Here is a 12,654-nt window from a genome sequence, read left to right on the forward strand (position 1 = left end):
TGAACCCGACGTGAATCGAACACGCAACCTTCTGATCTGGAGTCAGACGCGCTACCATTGCGCCACGGATCCATCTTAATTTACATCTCTCGTACATGTTTATCACTATGAGTTTTCGTAGAAGCCAATGCCTTTACAATTGAATTATTATTTTTTTTTGTGGGATTCACCGTAAGGTGGGTATGCCACATCAAAAATCATAGGCACAGTTACGGAGCTAGGGTAGTCGGTAGGGCCATGGCCCTCAGTTCATTTGAAAAAATAAATTAACAAGTATAATTTGATTTTCAGTTTATTTCACCTTTACCCATTAAAAATTTTGACTCTACCTGTTAGAAATTTAATTTTTGTCCATTTTTACTGATAAAGTGTGGATGAATAAACTTTTTAGAGCTTATATATGTCAATTGGTTCTTTGTGAAATGGTCTATAATTTGTGGATAAATAGAAATGAATTAAAGTATGGATGCAGGCTGAAAACAGATGAGCAAATTCCTCAGTATATTTTTTTGGATGTTTGTTCTTAAGTGCTGAAAATTTGGGAAGATGAAGATTTAAAAAAATTCTTGAGAATATTGATCTTTGCATGAGTTTGAATTTTGATGAATAAATTTTTAGGTTAATAGGCGGTTCAGACACGTCGTGAAAAGCATTACTCTACCATATTGTGACTGATATTACCTGTTAATGAAAAGAAATATTGGTTTGTGAAAAAAATAAAGAAGAAAAGTGTCGTGAAAAAAATAAAGAAGAAAAGTGTCGTAAAAAAAAAAAATCCAAGTATAGAAAAGACTCGAGAAGACATTAAAAACTTAAAGATGAAGAGATACTAAACCCACCCAGTATATTTTGTATTTATACTTTGACCACATATTTTAATTTATTTTTTGTTTGGCCCCCTCCCAGCCAAATGTCAGACGCCGTCCCTGCATGGACACTTGACACTCCAGCTTGTTTTATGTATGTACAGACACATAACACAAATTAAAGCCTTTTGTATAATCAGTCTGCTTTTGTCAAACCCTTAATTTAATCGGTCCAAATGTTTATCATTTGTTCTAAATTTAGTAGTTCGAGACCTCTTTCCCTCTCACATATAAATATTTTGAGTTCAATACTAAGTAGAAATGGATTTAGGAGATTACTCTTCATTGTATGCCTATATAGTTACTTGACTTTTTGAAAGGAAACAAAGTGATCTCCATTGCCTTTTACTCAACTTTCAGGGGGTAAAAACTAATATTGGCCAAGTTTAGGCCATGTTTAGCACACACAAGGTGATAGTTAGGCCTGTAATTACAAAAGAGCAAGCACTTGCTTTTCTTAGTGTTCCGTTTTTTTTTTTTTTTTTTTTTTTTTTCTATTATTCAGTTCTTATAATTTGTTATTAATGGTAAATTTGTAATTTCGTATTAACGAGGTAGAAAAATGGGTAGAATTTGTACGAATGAATCATTTTGTTACATAGGCATGCTACAAGAATTTATAAGTTCATTTTGAAACCACATGAATTTATACAAATTCATTTCGAAACCACGTGAATTTATTTGTTACAAAGTCATCTCCATCAGTTTTAGCTTCATCCTCACCCCCACACATACCCTTACACAAGCTTGAACTAAAAACTATAAAAACGATAAAGGAAATAGAGAAAGATACAAAGATTAAGATGGTTGGATCCGTTGGGGCTATAGTCTGCATCCACACGGTAAAACCTTTTATTGGCTACATTTTTCTTGATATGTGATTTGAGTACAAAAGCTCTATTTATAGAGCGATAAGATGATTTCAAATACAAAACAATTCTCTTGAATTAGGATAATTAAATCCCTTGATTAGGGCAATCAAATCAACATTAATCACAAAAGATTTTTATCCTTATCAAGAACCCCATTTCACATCATCAATCCAAAGCTCCAAATGCTCATTCTCTCTGCAGCACCCTGCCTCTGCAACACCATGCAACAGGACATTGTGCCCGAGGAAAGGATTTTTGGAAAACGTTTTACCATCTCCCAGTCAGCATTTTTAATTAAAAAAAAAAAGTTTTTTTTTTTAATCAAAAAGCATATTTTAATGAAAAGGGGCGGGCTACACCGCCCTCCGCCAATCACTGCTCTTGTGCCCGTTAAGAAAAGCAGCATAAGTGTACAATGATCGAGTTTTGGGTCGGTTTGCCTGCAGCCCATTTGACTTTCGGGACCCAATAGACAAACCCATAAACAGTTTAACAGGAATTAGAGAAATAACATTCCTCTTTACTGATTTTTTTCTTTTTCTTTTTGAAGTTGTTTATTGTTGTTTGTTCTCTCAGCAGTCTTGTTTTCGTTGTCTGTGTTCGTATCTTACTTTTCTCCACAGAAATTATTTATTTTTTGGTTGGGTAAGGGAATGAATTGATGGCGTTCAACTTTTTCTTATCATTGGTTGAAGATAGGAAATATACAAGAATATCAAATTACGTTATTTATTTGATTCTTTATTTATAAAGAATCAAATAAATAACGTAATTTGATATTCTTGTATATTTCCTATCTTCAACCAATGATAAGAAAAAGTTAGCCGATAGGCATTCTAAAAGGAACAATTTTGGTTGAATTCCTCAATTTTCGAAATTCATGTTTTTCAAATTGATTCGTCCATATACCCCACAATACCAAGAGGGATAACTCAACCACCTTCTAAAACTACCAAGGCATGGTCCAACTACCCCTAAGGCGGTGGGGACGATAGGACCCCCCACTACCCCTAAGGTAGTGGGGATGGTACATATACCCCACAATACCAAGAGGGATAACTCAACCACCCTCTAAAAATACCAAGGCGTGGTCCAACTACCCCTAAGGTGAAGGGGACGATAGGACCATCCTCGTTAGCAACAGACCATTCTGTAGCTAATTTCTGTCCTGCATGAATTGTTAACAAGTATTGCAGAGTAGATAATGCAGTTTTTTGCACATCTCAATGTTCAATCTTTGCTAATTCAGAGAGAGAGAGAGAGACTTAAGCTCAACCGAAACAAAATTTCAAGAATTATCACTTCAATTCACAGAAACTGTTAAAAAAGCCACACAACACTGATAAATTAAGTACATAGTGTTGTAGCACCTGTAAGAATAAAAATTTTCAAGGCAGCCAAACAAAAACTTGTGAGGAGCAACGCCCTGTGAGACTGGAGGAATCCAATCGTAGCTCTATTTAAAAGCATAAAAAAATGGTTAAAATTCCCACTAAAAAAACAAACATATATTACTATCTAGTTCTAGTCTGGACCAATAAACCCCAAGGAAGTTTTCTAAAGAGGGATACAAAACCCAAGGAGTAACATCACTTCAAACCATGGAAAGAACATTTCCAACATTCCTCTGGATGAATCAAGAATGCATGATTTATCCAGAACGCACGGACACACAGCCACAACCCCATAAACCCTCGTGAAGAAGCCTACTAAGAAACAGCTTTCATGAGATCCATTCTCCGCTTTCACAAAGTAAATAGCAGCCTTCCAATCAAAAAGGAATGAATGGCTAAAACTTGAGACTCGCATTGCAAAAAAATTGACTAAAGAAATCACTCATCCTAGCCACAGCCATTGAAAAGGTGTAAAACTCAACCGAAGGATAATTTATTCATAGAACAAACCTCAACAAAGTGGGGGCAGTCACCAGTCCCCAAGTTTTTCTCAACCAATTTGAAAGGAGGCACCTGTTTATGATCCATATAAGAAAGTGCCATCTCTGGATGGTTAAAATTCTGGAAAGATGGGGATTTACAAATGCGGGGTTCTCCATCCTTAACTTCTCCATTAATTATACAAGCTCAGAGATTTTTTATTACCAATAAATTAGTAGGGACAAATTCCAATGAAGCTCTCACACGGTTAAAAGACTAGTCCATTGTACAGGGGCTGGTCAGTTGATATTCCTCAGAAAAAAATACATAAAATCTATTAATTACCATGCCATTAATCTTGTCTTCTACATTCCATCAGCTAGAGTGTTCTCAATGAGTTGGGAAGTAAGCACTAGTTGCCCACAACCAAAGGCATACAAGTCCCAATGTACATCATCCAACGAAAACAAAATGACTAACATGTAGGCAACAATCTATGACCTCATTTCTCATAATACCTCATAACTGTTCCAAACAAGCTCAATATTTTCTACTACCTTCAGGAAGTAGCTTGTTTATTCACTTCCATATTCATTAAGGTTGTATTGCTGAAAAGAGCATGTGGTCCATGATAACCAAAATGTCTAGTAGAAGCCAAGAAGATTGCCCATAATTCAATGATAACCAAAACTTTTCCAACGAATTCAAGCACAAGAAGATTTCCAAAAAATCCCTTAACCAATTACAGAAAAAAGCCTTCAATCTCATCATGTTCTGTCCAGAAGAACAGATGATGCAGCACACCTCCACATTTGTCCATCAAGTGGAGTTATATATAGAAAATAAAATATGTAATTCATACATACCACATGCTAATCACTTCTTGAATTCATTTCTGAATAACTTTAGTTTTCCATACAGCACAAAATTCCGACTTAAAAACTAGTTCATATTTATAGATTTCTAAGATGGCTTCAACCGACAAAGCCCCTTTCGGTAAAAACACTCCAACAATATATAGAGGGCCTTTAAGCTTGGCAACACTCACTCCACCATAGGCATCATAAAGCATAAGCTTCATTTCGTTCACATCCTACAGCAGCATCTTTGTCATGTCAGATCTGTTCCATAGACAAATTCATTTGTGACCATACTGCTCCAAGTTTTACCAAGCACACCTCTTAGGAAATCAAAGAGAAACCACGCGTCCGGGAAAATGCCATTCTCCAATAAAAAGACACGTAGACACGTACACCACCTAATTCCTATGCGCTTTACCAAAAGATAAAATTAGCAGCATAAAAACATACCTCAATAATATGATCCAGAACCACCAGTTCCCATGTAACTGCTGCCGCCCACACCACGACTAGAGTACATTGATGAGTAAGAACTACCACCAACCTGTGAGACATGCCAGAAATAGAATAACTATACTAACTAGCTAAAGACTTGATGATCAACACTATCATTCAATTGGAGAACGTTAGGAGCATACATCACTCCCACGGGGTATATAATCACCACCATAGCTTGATGAGTACATTCCACCAACATCACTACCACTGAAAGAACCTGAAAAAACAAGCAAAATCGGAGAAGAAGATCACTTCAACAAATGCACTAAAGTGGAGAATGTCAAATCAGGCTGCTACGAACTTAACGCACCTCCTCCATAACTCATGCCCTGACGACTGCTATAGAGCCCATGTGAATCCTGACTTGAGACAGAACTTCTGCCTCCGCTATATCCTAGATTAGATCTCCCAAGTCTACCAGCCAAAAACACAGAAAAGTAAGTTACCACAAACAAGGCTAAGAAAAAGGAGACGGAAAGGTAAAACTGCTTTCAATTCAAAAAACAACACACCTATCACCATAAGCATCCCCATATTGAGAAGCACCACCACTGTACTGATCGTAATCTAATCGAGCCCTAGATTGGCGGACACCCGAATCAGTATAACGTGGGGGTACATCATCCTGGAATTACCAATGCACATATCAAATGTGCTTCAGAAACTCAAATATGAAAGAAGTGGGAAAACAGAATATGATATTAAAACAGTATGTTTTAGCAAAAAAAATATTGAGAGTAACACTAACCAGAGCAGCATATGGTCGTTTTGACCCCGAAATGGAGTCATAATCACGAGCCCTTCCCTCACGGTAACTCGGAGGAGGAGGAGGTCTTTCAAACCTTTGGCTATAGCCCTCATCCACATAAGCTCTCCTTGCTGCTGGACGTGATGTAGTTCTAGGAATATCAGAGTAACCAGGACCACGGGAAGAGTAGTCATCTCTATATGATGTGCGTCTCTCTGGAACAGCCCTAGGACCATAATCTGTAGCAGCTCTGCTCCTTGGAGGAGGAAAATCATCACGGCGACCATAATCCCTCTTCAAGCTACTCTTTGGGTATGGAGGAACTGTCAATAAAATGCAAAGTGATATAATTATTCAGAGGCAAAAGTGTAGGTCTGCAGTCATTGAACACATGAAATTCAGCATACCAGGTGCTCTTCTATCATAGGACCTAGCTGGAGGAGCCAAGGGCCTGCCTCTTGTTGGCATGGACACAACAGGGCGTCTATCTCTCAACCCACCAGGTCTCTTCATACTGACTGGTGGGATGCGACTTCCAATTCCTCTTACTCCATGCATAGGGAGACTACGTGGTGCTGGACGACCCCATGAACTCCTGGCAACTCGCCCAACCCCGCGCCCAGATCGGTAATCTCCACGACTAACATGTTTTCCTTTACCTCTCTGAAGTGGTCTTGACAATCTGGCCCTAACTTTAGCCTGAAATAAGACTATAACTATTATACAAAGCCATGCAAAAACAATGCAAGTACAACATTCAGCAAAATCTGAAATATCATAAGCTCTTAAAAACCAAGGCCAACCTTGATATCTCCTTCACCCAACTCTGCATTGTTAATGCTTTTAGCACATGTCACTGCAGCATCATGAGTGTCAAATGTAACAAAACCAAAATCCCTTCTCTTGGCAGATGGCATATTCCGGGCAAGCTCAATCTTTTCAATCTCTCCATACTTCTTAAGAAGCTCTCGGACACGGTCCTCATCCCATGAAGCAGGCAGACCATCCACAAATACAGTTTTAACCTGTAACTTAAAGTATGTGAGCAGCAATTCCAAAACATTTGCTAAGCATGTTCAATTAAAGGGTATAACAACCCTATACGACTGCTACACATAAACTAATATGAATGCTCAAAGATTCTCGCCAAAAAAATAATTAAAAAAAAAAAAAAAAAAAAGAGAAAACATCCGAGGGTAGATTCAACAAATACTAAAAGCCCAAAAACAAAAGGCCCGGACATAAATTCTGAGAACTTCAATCTACTTTGTCAAAAGATATCAATGTAACTCAACCACAAATCAGATTTAGTGATAATAGAATAAGGAGATACACATATCCAAACTGCATCCTCCATAAGTAATAATAAGTATACACTACTCAAGACAAGATGTTATTAGCATCCCTACAAGCTTAACATGGTACACCCATGATAAACAAGGTTGGAATAGAGCCAAACCATCAGGAGTTGTAATTTGCCCTAATAGAAGGCAGAAAATTTAGGCCCAAAATATTACCTGTGCCATAATTTCATCGCCAGGGTCAATGAAAGAATCTGCAAAAGAAACCTTTGCAGGCCTATCAACTCCAAACACAATATCTCTCTTCTGAAGACGCTTAAAGGCATCCATGGCATCTGAACGAGATGAAAATTCCAAAAAAGCAAACCCCCGATTCATTCCTTCGTTGTTACTATCTTCAACCAATGTCAAATCCTCAACATTATGGACTCCATAATGTTTCAACTTCTCTTTTAACTGAAACCAAGATTGATAACACAATCAGGCATTTAGCAACTCCAGCTCATGACTAATAAAGTTGAAGGTGACATTTAAGTGAATCAATGTACTTACGGCTTCTTTTGTCCAAGTCTTGCATATGTTACCCAGAAAAAGGGTGTCGCTGTCTTGACTTGGAGTAACACCACACAGTTTCCCATTGATCTGGATTTGCAGTCATTAACATAAATATAATTTACAACGTGAAGAATAAAAGTTCCTGTTCAAACTATGAGAAGATCAAAGATTACCGATGGGTGTTTCAGCTCTGTAACAGCCCGTTTTGCTTGCTCCACAGTTTTATAACGCAAGAATGCAAAACCCTTGTTCTTCTTAGTCTGAGGATTCATCATCAGCCTGACTTCAGTAACCTCACCAACTTCACTAAAAACTTTCCTAAGATCATCTTCAGTTGCATCCTTGTCCAAACCACCAACAAATACTTCAAACTCTTTACGTTTGCGCCTTTCTTTCACAACTTCTTGGTGCTCCTCTTCCTCTGCATCAACCAGCTGTGCATGCTCCTGCTCCTCACCAGCATGCTCATCATCCTCTTCGCCCTCGAGTTCTTCATGAACATCTTCCATGTCCTCCTCAACCATATCACCCTCTTCTTCTTCTTCAACATTCTCCTCAAATTCTTCCTCTCCTTCTTCCCCCACCTCCTGAACATCATCTTGTTCTATTTCCTTCTCATCATAATCAACCCCACCATACTCTTCATGTTCATATTCAGGGTCGTTATCCTCTAGTTCCAACCTTTCATCTTTTTCATATTCGTCAACAGACTCCTTCACCTCATCTTCTTCTGTCACAAAATAAGGGGGGTCGATCCAGCCCAGTCAAAATAGGCTCAAGTTCAATATGCTCAAGGAAACTTATAATACAAAATTAACAGAACCCACAAAAAGTCCTCATCCTTCTTGGTATTTATATGTTTCTCATAATTATCACAGAGATATCTTATCAATACATGACAGAGCGATCACATGTAAGCTATAAACAATATAACCGTCCATTTGTAACCCTAGGTTTCCAACAAAAACAACGTTCTCATGAAAGGGAAAACAAAGGGCATGCCCTCTTCATTGTAACTAATTTTGATCAAACTAACTACGAGTAAATGCACAACCAAAAGCAAAAGCCTCAGCCCCTGATCATTCAAATGTGGATTGAACACCACAAGCTCCAACTGAACCATTCCCATTGAACGCCTTTCTACTCTATCATTCTCTCATTCATAAAAGTATCCAAGTTATCGCTTCTTTTTTAAATCTTCAAAGAGATTGTAGAGTAGAGATGCAGTTTACAACTTTGATGAACACCGAATAAACACAAAATACCATAAATTTCCCCACTTCCCAACCCATCCATCAACACAGTCCATCTCAATCAAGTACAGGCCAGCAAATAACATACCACATGTAAAATCCACAAAGTGATACAAATTTGTTCTTTACCAAAAAAAGTGTTAAGAAAAGAAAATCCTACCTAAACGGAGCAAAATAACCATCAAGCAATAAACAAGAAAAGATATATACATATATATAAGTTTTTTTTTGCCACAACCCATTACAGAAAAGACAAACTTGAAACAATTCCAACAATTTCACCAGACAATACTCGCACAACACAAGAAACACATAATAATTATAATTCAAACTCAATTTTCTAAAATTCGATGACCCAAAACAAGAACTTAATTTTCTCCGGACCCAACCCATACAAATTTGTTTTTCACCCAAAAAAACGTGAAGAAAAAAAAAGCACCCTGCCTAAACGGAGCAAAACAACATTGGATCTGAAGCAAAATAACCATCAAGCAATAAACAACAAAAGAAACGTTTCTTTTTTGCCACAACCCATACAGAAAGACAAAAAATTTGAACAATTCCGACAAGTCCACCACACAATATCCACTCACACAAGAAACACATAATAATTATAATTCAAACTCAATTTTCTTGAGCCCATCAGACCCAAATCAAGTTCGAAGAACCAAAACAAGCACTTACTTTTCTCAGGAACCAACCCGTTCGCGCCTGGTTTCTCCTCTGCTTCAAGATCCACCGGAACCGGCTTTTCCTCGACGACGGGCTTCTTCTCGACCTTGACTTCCTCCACAGCCTGAACGGAGACCTCCTCGACCTTCGCCAACTCTTCGGTAGCAGCCTCCGGCGGCTGACTTTGGGCCTTCTGGGCCCCTCTGGTGGCTCTTGCCGTTCTCCTCGGCCCCAACGCCGCACCTCTCTTCACCGTTCGCGGAGGCATTGGTTTTCACAATTTCGTCGAACAAAGGGTCAAACTTTCAAAGACTGGGAATTAAAAAACGTAATTTCCCTCAGTAAAAACGCAAAGGAAACCCTAATTTAAAGAATTGCAAAGAGAAGTAGATGCCTTAACTGGAGCTGGATGAAACCCTAGTAGAGATAAAATCGAACCCTAGAGAGAGAGAAAATCAAACCCTAGACAATTAGAGAGAGAGAGAGAGAGAGCAATATATGCGGGAGTTGAATAGAAAACTTAGGGGCTTCTTTTATATCCTAGTCCGTAGAGTGTGGGGTTTGTTGAGTGTTGTACTCGAGATGGAAGGATTCAAGGATAAGCTGTGAGCGGCCTCGGGGACACTTGGCGTGAAACTATTGGTGATTATTTGTGAAGGAACTTCTTCTTATTGGCAAAGAAATTGTTGTTATAGTCGAGGAATTTGGGTGGGTGATGCACTTGATCAGCCCTCCTATAGAGGATGATTTGTACGCTGGTGAGTCGGGGACGATGTGATTAAGATTAGAGGCGTATGATTCCACTAGGCTGGGGCCTGTAACGAATAGATTTTCTCAAATTATTCATTATAATTTATGAGAATTCCATAGGTGATTAGGAGAGATTATTTATAAAATTTATCTAATCAAATAAAAATTAGAATGTCTAATCACTTATCCGGTAGATGAATCTCATAAATATTTTTTCATAATCATATGCTCAAATTTTTTCAAAGTCGGACAAATAATTTAAAAAGATCATGATCCGAAAGCATCCAAAATAGACAGAGATATGATGGTAATATTGTATGCAACCTCCATTTATAACAATAGGGTCTTTGCTAAAGAGTTTTGTTGGGAGTTTTTTTATTTGAATAATAATAAGTGGTTCATATAATATGAAGGTGAACAAAAATTTGAATTTTTTGTGAGAGAAAAGTGAAGAAAATTGTTTGATTGAGATAAATGAAAAAAAAAAAAAAAAAGTGTTGCCAAACACACCCATGTTCTGGGTTGTTTTTTAACCATTATTATTATTATTAAAAATACAAAAATTTCCTATAAACAAATCAACCCTTAAAAGTGATATGTATCTCTTAGCTGGAGTACATATTTTTAGACACATCACTTTTAAAAATAGATTTGTAAGAATTTTCTCCAAATGAGCTTGCAATAAATATGTGATAAAAAAATAAGGATATGTTTTTAATTTTGTTTTTATTTTTAAAATAAAAACAATAATAAATAACTCAAAACATATAATAATTTTAAAAATACAAAAACATATTTTACATTTACATCACATCAAAACATTTTTTAAACTAAAAATCAAAACAAACCCTAAAATATATTAATAAACATACCATATATTTATTTGTCACGACTATTAACCAATAATTTAAAACATAAATCCCCTTCAACCCCTTTTTTCTATTTTGATTCCACATTTTTAGTTTGCTTCTGTGTCTAAAAGAAATATTCAAGATAACTTCATCATGGTTCATGAACTTCTACACTCTCTCAAGTGAAAAAGAAGCAAGGGTGACTTCAAAAAAAAAAAAAAAAAAGAGAGAGGCAAGGGTGGTATTATAGTCATAAAGATTGATATGAAAAAAGCTTTCAATATGATGAATTTTTTGCTTGCTATCATTGCAAAATTGGGTTTTCCCCAACCCTATATCAACTGGATCAATATCTGCATTTCTTCCTCATCTTTTTCCATCATTTTAAGTGGGAATAATCCCTTTGGCCTTTTTTCCCTTGCCAGAGGGTTAATACAAGGTGATCTTCTGTTTGCCTTTTCTTTTCATCATTGGTGCTAAAGGTTAATCTCTCGGTTGCTCCTCAAAGAAGAAACCTTTTGCAAGTTCAAAGGTATCAAAATAGCCAGAAATTGCCCTCCCATCACCCATCAACTCTTTGCTGATGATCCCAATAATTATCTTTGTCAAAACCGCTTCTATTAAAGCTACCACCATCAAATAATGCCTAGACACTTAGGGTCCGTTTGGGTTTGCGATTTCAAAAAGTACGATTTAAAATAACGATTTTAAAATGTGGGATTTGAAAAAAGTGATTTTTAAAAACGCAATTAAGCGTTTGGCAAAATCACAGTTTAGCCTTTAAAATCGCGAATTTACCTTTTAAAATTCTGCGTTTTCAAAAAAGTACCATCTTATCTGCGATTTGAAAAAGCAGATTTTCTGCGTTTTCAAATCGCAATTTTTAAAAACGCAGTTCCCAAACGATCTATGTTCTGCGATTTGGTTCAAAATCGCACTTATTGTCTATGAAATCGCAATCCCAAACGCACCCTTACTAGGGTATATCAAGCAATAGTGGCTAATTTTTAGCTATTCAAAATATGCAAATTTTTGTTTCTTTCAATTGAACTACGATATTTTTCAAGACAAACTCCAATAGACTATCTATCAGACTTTCTATGGTCTTTAAATGTTATTTTTTTAAACAAAAGGAGAAGAGAGAAGGAGAGATAAAGGATTAATATATATATTAAACAAAAGGTTCAATGTGTTGCATTAAATTTTCATAGCTATTATGAACCATTTCAAGCTTTGTTGGAGATGTTCTTACTTTTGGCTCCAAAGCCATAAACTTCAACAAATCCTCCATTCTTTTTAGCAAAAATATACCCTCATCCACCACCCATCATGTCAATGACATTTTTCCTTTTATGAGCCCCCCCCCCCCCCCCCCCCCCCCCCCCAAATATTCATTTTTCAGAATTTTTTTTATTTTATTTTATATTTTTTTATTTTTTAGTTTTTAAATTTTAATGAGATAAAGAAACATGTGTCTGTATTTGAAGGGCATTGACGTAAATTTTTCGTCAATTTATGAATGAAAGTTAGATGGATATACCATTTTTTTTTTTT

The 12,654-nt window shown here is 36.7% G+C and overlaps 1 protein-coding gene and 1 non-coding gene across 4 annotated transcripts; both read right to left on the reverse strand.

Annotated features, from left to right (window-relative positions):
* Positions 1-72, reverse strand: TRNAW-CCA (transfer RNA tryptophan (anticodon CCA)). Its single transcript has one exon. It is a non-coding gene; the product is annotated as a tRNA-Trp (tRNA).
* A 4,218-nt stretch (positions 73-4,290) lies between these two features.
* LOC133879385 (uncharacterized) lies at positions 4,291-10,036 on the reverse strand. Of its 3 annotated transcripts, XM_062317926.1 has the most exons (13): positions 9,900-10,036; positions 9,512-9,811; positions 7,748-8,304; positions 7,572-7,661; positions 7,236-7,475; positions 6,522-6,743; positions 6,126-6,417; positions 5,719-6,041; positions 5,483-5,595; positions 5,281-5,384; positions 5,111-5,187; positions 4,923-5,016; positions 4,291-4,733 (listed from the first exon to the last, which is right to left on the reverse strand). In XM_062317926.1, the coding sequence occupies exons 2-12, from the start codon at positions 9,765-9,767 to the stop codon at positions 4,924-4,926; spliced, it is 2,367 nt and encodes a 788-aa protein (XP_062173910.1). In that variant the 5' UTR covers positions 9,768-9,811; positions 9,900-10,036; the 3' UTR covers positions 4,291-4,733; position 4,923. The 3 variants fall into 3 exon arrangements, with proteins under 3 accessions (XP_062173910.1, XP_062173911.1, XP_062173909.1); XM_062317927.1 differs by having other exon boundaries at positions 4,291-4,705; positions 9,512-10,003; XM_062317925.1 differs by having other exon boundaries at positions 9,512-10,002.
* Positions 10,037-12,654: the final 2,618 nt, after the last annotated feature.

This window comes from Alnus glutinosa, chromosome 10 (genome assembly GCF_958979055.1).
Source record: "Alnus glutinosa chromosome 10, dhAlnGlut1.1, whole genome shotgun sequence".
In the NCBI taxonomy this organism is placed as follows: domain Eukaryota; kingdom Viridiplantae; phylum Streptophyta; class Magnoliopsida; order Fagales; family Betulaceae; genus Alnus; species Alnus glutinosa.

Bases quoted from the DNA above. Each gene is read 5' to 3' on its own strand.
- LOC133879385 (XM_062317926.1), bottom strand. From the start codon at position 9,767: ATGCCTCCGCGAACGGTGAAGAGAGGTGCGGCGTTGGGGCCGAGGAGA. The intron at 7,662-7,747 runs GTAATCTTTGAT...CTGCAAATCCAG, and splicing joins CAGAGCTGAAACACCCATCG to ATCAATGGGAAACTGTGTGG. The intron at 6,042-6,125 runs GTATGCTGAATT...TTTTATTGACAG, and splicing joins CTATGATAGAAGAGCACCTG to TTCCTCCATACCCAAAGAGT.